At 45.8% G+C, this 9091-nt stretch overlaps 1 protein-coding gene across 2 annotated transcripts in view; it reads left to right on the top strand.

Moving 5' to 3' along the window:
* The first annotated feature begins 6266 nt into the window (after nucleotides 1-6266).
* The window catches only part of APPL2 (adaptor protein, phosphotyrosine interacting with PH domain and leucine zipper 2), a 37783-nt gene continuing 34958 nt past the window's right edge, over nucleotides 6267-9091 (top strand). For both annotated transcript variants that reach the window (XM_074165937.1, XM_074165928.1), the window contains exon 1: nucleotides 6267-6320. In XM_074165937.1, coding sequence (XP_074022038.1) covers nucleotides 6267-6320 — 54 coding nt within the window. The remainder of the gene's footprint in view (nucleotides 6321-9091) is intronic.

Below are 9091 nucleotides of genomic sequence, written 5' to 3'. Positions count from 1 at the left end.
GTTTCTCTAAAAACACAAACCGACAATCTGTTGCACCACCAGGTCCTGCTCTGCCTTTGCCTGGGGGGCTCTGCTCAAGGGGGACACAACCAGGAGAGAGCTATTTGGGGCCCCTGTGGTCTGCAGTAGCCTCAGTTATGGACCAGGACCCCCTGTGCTGCACCACGTCCCCAGAACAAAAAGAGCCCAAACAGGACGCAGGAAGGCCAAAAGGGATATAACAATGCTCGTAGACTTTTGTGGACTTCTAATAGGCCTTGGGATATGTTCTACTATCTGTTATAAAGTGTTCTGACTTTATCGTGCAGCTTTTTTAGCCCAAGCAGCCGTGGAAAGATGCCAAGGGAAGGTGAATCAAAGGGAGTGATCGAGTTAAGACAACACAGACTTTTCAATTCTGTTGCTCAGAAGGAAACACAGAGTGCAGTGCCTGGTTAGTTCAGGTGATCTCATGATAAAAAATTAGGCTAAAAGCTGACTTTAGACACAGTGACAACATTAAGTGCATTTGCTTCCGATATTTGTATTAATGTTGTATTTTAAATACTGTAACAGAAGGGCTCTGAGCCAGTGTCCCCTCTGAGGCTAAATTGACAGTCCTACCTGCAGACCTGCATTTGCAACATGGTATTCTGAACTTTGGCAACCTTTACACCTAGCAGGTTACTTATTAGCATTTCATAAAACAATTACACACCAGGCATTAGATGTCTCCTATTTTAATCTACAGAATCATACCACATGCATGTTTGTTCTTTTTTTTTTTTTTGATCAAGCACTTGTATTATTCTTTCAGTCACTTGTATTTCAGAGTGAGATTTTTCACTATACCTTAGATACCACTGCAATCCATTGAACCGTCACCTGAAACGGGAGAAGCGTCTGCTAGGTTAGGGAGTAACACACATTATAAGAAGCACAGCTAAAAGGAGAAAGTAGCCTGTATCTTAGCATTTGCACTGCAAAAACTGTGGACAAAAAGTAATAATATTAGCTTAAAATATTTCAATACTTCTCAGAGCACCCATCTCTGCTTGCTCCTCTCCCTTGCAAAGCAAATGCAAACTGTTAAATCAGATGCCCTTCAGCAGGCAGGCTCCCAAACAAAGGGTTGTGCCAACGCCAGCGGAGGCCAGGCACCGCAGGGCAGAGGCAGGCATGGGGGAAGTGGTGGCAATGCCCCTAGCTGGTATTGTCATCAGAGAATCCGCCTTTTGAAATAAGAATATTCTTATTCTGAACCTCGATGGAGGCTGCTGCTGTACTTGGTTACATGAGGGAACTTAATTGTCCTTAAATTACATGGAATTAAAGATGGCAGTTACACTCTTCACCTTCAAAGAGATTTTAATTCGATCCACTCCACTAGCCAGTACATCTGTACGTACCCATTTTGGCGTATTACTAATGTGTTTAATGGAAATAAACAAAGCCATGTGTTTTATGTTAAAACAGAGCATGAGATCCTGGTTACATGGCAATTAATAATTTCAGTGGGATTTTATTTCAGCCTGGTATTATCTTGTGGGTCATACACAGAATCACAAGATACTCCTTCTCCATGTGTCCAAGACTTCTCCTGTGCATTAGATGCCCCATTATTAATTTAACCAGCAATTTATTCAGATACTATTAAAAAAACGTTTTGTGATGTTTCTGGTAGTAAGAGCAGTGACAGCCTTTTTCAAACCTTTCACTTGTAAAGAATTAATGTGAAGCAATTTGTTGCTATTATCATTTAATATGCCCTCTATATTTATGCAGGAGAGCTGCACAACTTAGGGTAAACTATTACACCTCTAAAAGTCATATGTAGTTCAAAGATTTCTTTGTTACTGAGCACGAAGAAGAATAAGAATATTAGACACTGTGTCAAATGCAATAAATAGACTCAGCTGACTTAGCAAACATGTGACTAGCACACTGCTGCTCAGAAATTTCTTGTAAAGTATAAGGTATGAAGCCAAAAAGGAAGTATAACGCAATATGTTCTTTAAAGTTATAATGGAACATATGAGAAAGAAAACACAATGCAATATGACTTACTCTGTAACTAGTCTAACCAGAAAAAATAATTATAGTCAGCTCTCCATTAATGCTGGGTGGATTATCAAATTTGGAAATAAATTATGCTAAGGATGCACAACAGCTGCCTTGTTTCCAAACAGGCCAATTAAAGCTGGCAGGGCTTATTAACTCACTCACAGCACTGTCCAGGTTCAGCATTCCTGCTTCCAGCCCCGAGCTGGCTGTTAAGTGGAAAAGCACTTGGGCAAACCTGGAAGCGTGGCACCGAGACCCTGCGGTCCTGCAGAAGGCACAGTCCCAGCTGCATCTCATGCTGTGGTACCTTCTGTCTCTTGAGCAAAGGCAGTGAGAGGAGGACCAGACTTGACTGGCTGGTTACCAAGGGATATTCCTGACCAGACTCAAACAGGAACAAGGCTGTCACACGCAAAACCCCAAATTCAAGTTTGAAGATTCACTAATTTCTGCAAAACTGCAGTAGTGCTGGAAGATTTTACATCACTTTGCCAAGAGGTACATAAAGCAGACAAATCTCAAGTTTACAGATCAATCCAAACTTTATTCTTCTTTCCTTTAAAATTGTTCATTCTCTCGATTATGAGATTTTTGGGCTACATTCAGGCTTTTGCTGGAAAGAAGCACCATCTTTTCTTAGAAACAGTACAATTAGCTCATGTAATGAATTACTTCATACTCAATGCTCAATTATTTATTGATTTTATTTGATACCATTCCTATTAGTTTTATTAGCAATATGTATCAATTTCATTTTGGCCATTCCAGGGTTTTTCCCCGAAGTTCTCACATTCTAAGAAGCATTTATCTTAACATAACCAAGTCACCTGTAGGTTACAGAATATGCACATAAAAATTAATTGGACTGCTTACTGGAAACGTTCTCCAGCTCAGCTCATACGGCCGTGAAAGGTTTTTTGAACATTCAGGTGATTGATTCTAGGTACTGTGTCTGCTGTTTCCCTGTTCTCTTTCCGTATGTACAATGTTCCCATTAAATCTGACTTCAAAGACATCAGATTATAAGAGTGCTTTTCACTAGCAAGACTTTTTGCAGTAAACTGAGTATTGCATTCAGTATCTGGATTTAGAAGACAGAAGTGTTGTTAGTCTGCTGCTAGCACTGCCCAGTGCAGTGAGCAACTCCTGGACCACATGACAAGATAAATGCCGCTTCTCTTCCAGATGGGGATGAAGTACTGTGCAATGTAAAGCTACAGAAATCCATGAAATCCAGAGGTGGTGTCTTCTCGTGCCAGAGGCTTAGATACCCCCTACCCAAAGGTCTGCCTATGCACAAAAGTACCCGATTTTCTTATAGTATCACTACTGTTGTACAAAGAAATTGTTGAAATGTTTGGTGGTAGTACTATGGGTTATTGTAATTATTTTCAAAACATTATTTGAAGTTACTACAACTGAAGAAAAATTCTTGAGACCTAATACAACTAGGTGACTGGGAAATTAATTGCAATTATCAGTAATACACAGAAAAGGTAATTTCAATTATTAGTAGGCAAAATTTTTTTTCTTTTTAAATTCAAAACCACCTGGACTGTATTGGGAAAGTTCAAAACAAAATTTTTGATCACTATAAATAAGCAATCCACCAAGACTATAGCTGTGTAAGGAATGATGCAAAAAAGAATGACGGATAGTAAAAGCATGACCCTTCAGTGGTTACTGAAGCGCTTTTTGTTTTATTTAAATAAAACTAGTAGAACCAGTTCTGGAAATAGCTATCCTTAATTTTGAATGACAACAGGCTTCCACACTTGAACCTTAGACTAAACAAAGCCACCAAGAGGAACAAGATAAGGCCTTAAGGGTTATCCCTCCTTATAGCTCTGGGAGGGAAGACAATGTGAAATAAAAACACAAACCACCCCGATGTTTTCTTGGTGAAGGAAATACTTCAAACCAATGGGGAAGAGCTGTTGCTGAACTATTTCAAGACTAGAGGGGGAAAGAAAAGGGCAAAGTTCTAACAGAAGTATTTGGGAAATATTAAAAAATGCCCTAAGCTACTTTAACAGATACAAAAAATCTGATAGAGCATGGTCTTCTCTTCCTCAGTGAACTTCAAATAATGTCTTCAGAACTTCTGAAGAAAGAAAAATAAGACTTTAATGCAGATGAACAAAATTGGCTCAGAAGCAGTCATGGATTCTTAACTCTAATGCCTAGCTAGTGCCTAACTTCATATTCTGTAGGCAAAAAATATTCTCTGACCTCTCTCTGAAACAACATTATTATGATAAAGCCATATCTATTTTTGTTTTCTCATTATGTAAATACATACTGTCATACTTGGTATTTTTGGTACTAGCCAGTGAGTTTTATTATGGCTCAGTGTCTTTATTCAGGCAGGAAAAGTGGACTGAACGTGAGAACTCTGTTCTTACTCAAGGGCCTGGAACAGGGAGTCCAGCTTCAGGACCGGTGGAGCACAGTCAGACCAAGCCAGGCTTGGCACATTGGGTTAAAGGTCCTATCGCGCTTCAGAAGCAATACCAGTCAATGTCAGACCCACAGCCAAAATTGTCATCTTAGCTAAAATTACAGGGTTCAATGATCATTTCTCATAATTAAGCCAAACAATCATCCAGCTGATCTGCAAAGTTTTCCTACGGCCACCTGCTTGTGTACAATCAGCAAGAAAAACCTGTATTAGCAATCACCTTTCATGCCATGTAAAATGTTCGCAATTGTTTAAGAATGACAGAAGTGGAAAAATCCACTGGGATTTAGACGCAAAGAGCAGGCAATTATGATAATGACAAAGCAGGCCAATGCTAATGTTTGGAGTTCTTCTACAACTCAAGCTGCAGTTAAAAAAATTATTTTTCTTCTTCTAAAAGAAGGCAGCAACATGAGTTATCTGAAGACTGTGAAATTTCTTTGAAGACGGTAACATCTCGTCGTTTTACAGCCAATATTTGTGTTTGCATATTCTGTTTAATTGGCAGGATTCCTCCTAAACTCTTCGTAAATGTTTTTTTCTTAAATGGGATTCTGGTTTTGAGTATCTCCATTTTTGTCTCGAGCCACACTAGAACAACAAAGCTGCAGTTGATAAGCACAAAGCAATTATCTGCAGATCTGTACCTCTCAATATTTAGAGAAATTGAGGCGTCTAAAAGCAGTGGCCACCCTTCAAAAAGGTGGACATAATGAAATACTCACAGATCAAGCAAGACCCTGCTTACTTTGAATACATTAGCTTTGTTCAACTAAGCATCTTGAGTTAATGTCTAAATGCTGAAGTTATCCAACACAATTAAGACAGCAGTAAGACGGTAATGAAAACACGGCTTTGTACATGAAGGAACAGTAACTTAAAATGAATTTCTTCCAATCCACTAAGTGTAGGGATATGGTGGAGTGGAAGGTGAGGCTCCTGCCTGGAGCACTCTGTGGTCCCCCAGTTCCGCTTGCAGAGTTGCCCATGAACAAGAACGGATGCAGATGCCACAAATGAGGGCTGCTCGTAAGCAGGCCCATCTCAGCCAGCGGCTGCGCTGGTCCTAGAAGGCAGCCGAGGCCCAGGGGTGCTTTTCTGAGCCAACCAGGGCTCCATCAGGATGGGTGACCCTGCCGGCAGCCTCCAGCCCCTGAAGAGAACCACGACACCCTGAGGGACCTCACCCACAGCCAGAGGTCCTCAAGCCCCATAAGCCTAGCCTGGAGGACGCCGTCCTCCCCTGGTTTCCATCACACCCACGCACCCTCAAGGCCAAGGAGAGCTCCCTCAAGCCGAGGGGGGATCCCGCAGCCCGCACTGCATCCCCCTTCCCGCCACCCTACTGTCCAGGCGACGCAGCCAAGAGCGGGGCTGCGGGCGGCCATTCCAGCCCCTGCCGCCCGCGGGTAAACGGGCGCCCTCCATCTGAGGCCTCGTCCCCACAGGCGAGGCTGCCGCGGCGACGGAGTTAATGGCGGCAGGAAACCATCCCCCGCCTGCCGCGCTCCCTCCTGCCGCCGGCCCTCCCCGTGACTCGCTTCCTCCGGCCGACGGGAACTGGGAGGAGTGAGCGGCCCTGGGCTGCCGCCCCCACCCCGCCAGCGGAGCCAGCCAGCTCGCCCAGCCGCCGTGCCCCGCTGCCCGCGGAGAGCCGCGGCCGCCCCCGCGGGGAGGGACACCGCCGAGCCCCGCCGCCGGGGCGTGCCAGCCGCCGCCGCGCACTCAAGCTCCCTGCGCCCAGCCCGGCCGCAGCGCCAACATGCCCGCCGTCGATAAACTCCTCCTGGAAGAGGCTTTGCAGGACAGCCCGCAGGTAGCGGCCCGCTGCCAGGGTGAAGCTGGGGCGGGAAGGGGGCGGGGGAGCCCCTGCCCCGTGGGGAGAGCCCGGCCGCCCGGCGGTGTGACGCACCTGAGCCGGCGGTGCCGGCGGGCAGCCCGCTGGGTCCGGTCGGGGCCGGGGGAAGGTTGATACCTCCGGAGGTCCGGGGAGCTGCCGTCCCGCGGCGAGGACACCGGGGTGTCAGCGGGCGGTGCGGGAGGGCAGGGCGGCGGGTCGGGCTGCCGGCGGGCGGAGAAGTGGGTCAGGGTGAGTTGGCCGGTAGGAGCCGTCGGGCGGCGGGGATGCTGTGAAGCGGGTAAAGGGCACCCGTGTGTGTAGCTTCGGGGGCAGGTTTTGGCCTCTTAGGGGGTGTCTTGTCAGGGAAAACCAGGCTGTGTCTGCTCTTGGGGGGTCTGTGGAGAAGAGGGTTGCACCCCAGCGCGGGGTGTGAGGGGGCCGGGGCATGGTGGCCTTTCTCCTCACCTCCCTCAGAGTGACCCTTCGGGTTTTTCCTCACGCTGTCCCATCTGGGTGTTCGCTGGGTGTCTGTAAGGGTTGCCCTGGAGAGGTGAGCCATGCCGGGGAAGGCTTGGTGGGCATGGCTTGGTGCCCTGGCTTCCTCCAAGGTCCCCAAGGGCAAGGCGGACTGAGGTGCTATGAGTCACCTGGCCGCAGTGACAGGAGTGGGCTGAAGGAATGTCACGGCCGGCGTGCCTGCTCCTCCCTGCTCCTGGTGAGGGATCCCAAGGGTGGTAGTTTAGGTACAGGGGTGTCCCATGAGCACTGATGAGGTGAGGTGGATCTCACTGAAGATGACCTCTTTCTGAAGGAGTCTGAGAAATGAGGACAGGTGGTTGCTGCCCTTTTACTTCCCAACCCCTGCAGGCAGAGGAGAATGTTTCTCCTCTCACCCCTCTGTTATGCCCAGCCCTGTATAGTGCCCTGTGCCCCACTGCTGGGAGCCGTGATGTGACACAGCTGCTGAAGTCACCCCGAGGACTGTGGAAACCCCACAGCAAAGAACATGCCATGTCATGATGTTTTCGGGGGGCAGGGAGGTGTGAGCCCCTGAGAGCTGGGAAAGGAGGATGGAAGGAGGGAAGTTTGGGTGGAAGAGAGAAGTAAGAGAAAGGGGAAAGTGGAAATTTCACAGGGGGGTGGGGAAGATGCACTTGAAGACCAAGTGTGGTACAGACAGAGATACAGAAGTAATTGGTGAAGCAGGAAAAGAAGAAGGGAGGGCAAGATGGATCAGCATGGATCCTGCTCCCAAGTAGCCCTGTGTTGTAATCCTAACTCGGATCAGGAAGAGTAATGAATAGGTAAGCTGTGGAGCAGATTGCTGAAAGGTGTTAGAGAGTATGTCATGAGACATTGTAAAGAAAAGATTGGACATGCGCCTGTCAGGACTTAATGAGTCTTGAGGCTCATCTTGATCACCTCTTCTTATTCTGGTTTTCTGTGATTCCATGAAATCCCATCCTAGTAAGAATGATTTTCATCATCTGTTTGATATGGCATATGCGGAATCTCCATCCTTGTAGATTTTCAAAACTCAACTGGAAAAAGTGTTGAGTAACCTGATGGAAGAGTCAGCCTTGCCTTGAGCAGGGGTTGGGCAAAGTGACATGCAGAGTTCCTTGCCAGCCTGAACTGTTCTGTGTTCCTCAGTTTACCAAAATGTGCTAGCTTTATTATGAGCAGTTACTAAGGTTTTAAGTATTAACCTCCCCATTGCATTCTGGAGCTGAAGAACTTGACACGCGGTATAGTGGAACTCATTTACCTCTTCAGTCAACACTTTCTTCAATGATTAAAAATGTAACAGTGACTGAAAGCAACTGAACAATGCACTGAATTGAATTTGGAGGTCTTCGTCTTTCTTCTGACCTGAAATGAAGGCTGTTAACATCTCCTTTGCAATTACTGGAAATACCAGGCTGTGCATAAACCCAAGTATTTGCAGGATGTTTTGGCTTGATTTGGTCATTACTTTGTGTTCAAGTCGCACAACTTTGGGAGGGAGGGGCATTGTTTAATTTTTATAATGGCCCAGCGTTGCTAAAATGTATTTTTTCATGCAAGGACACAGGGGTGTGTATGTTTCGAGTCTTTTATATTTTTATTACTTTTGGGGGGGGGGGGGAGAACTTTAGATTCATGGTGTAACAGGGCCCCTCTGTGAGCTGGGTGCTACAAAATCAAAGCAAAAATGCAGTCTCTGTCCCACAGAACACACAGTGTAGTAGCTGGTGGGATCCTTTCCTTCTGCGTAAAGTGACCTGATTCTCCTCTGGCCAGTGGAGTCACTTAGAACAATGCAAAGGGATGGTAAAATGAGGACATAACTTCACTTTCTATAAACTGTGGGAAGTATGTAAATTATGGACAAGACAGAAGAGAATTAGGCCAAAGTTATTTCTTCATCAGTTTTCTGAAACTTGGTTTCTCTCTCCCCAGCAATGTAGTACTTTTGTCTTGATTTGTCTCCAGGCACTGGCTGAAAAAGGCCATAAGAAGCGTCTTGATTTTGAAGTGTTTGGCCACAAAATAGGAGAGAAATTTACATAAGCAGTCATGCTAAAACCAGGGGAACTACTTACGTGAGAGTAGAAAATTTTTTTGAATGTTTTCAGAAAGCCAAGATAATGGTGCTATTAATGAGGCCTCCTAAATGTTAGCTTAATATTTGGATTACTGATTTATTTCAGCAGCATTAGCTGCTATTCCAGAATTTGTCAAAACAGCAACAGTGAAAATATACA

Source organism: Numenius arquata, chromosome 2 (genome assembly GCF_964106895.1).
Source record: "Numenius arquata chromosome 2, bNumArq3.hap1.1, whole genome shotgun sequence".
Taxonomy (NCBI): domain Eukaryota; kingdom Metazoa; phylum Chordata; class Aves; order Charadriiformes; family Scolopacidae; genus Numenius; species Numenius arquata.
This window is presented reverse-complemented; position numbering and strand designations above follow the sequence as displayed.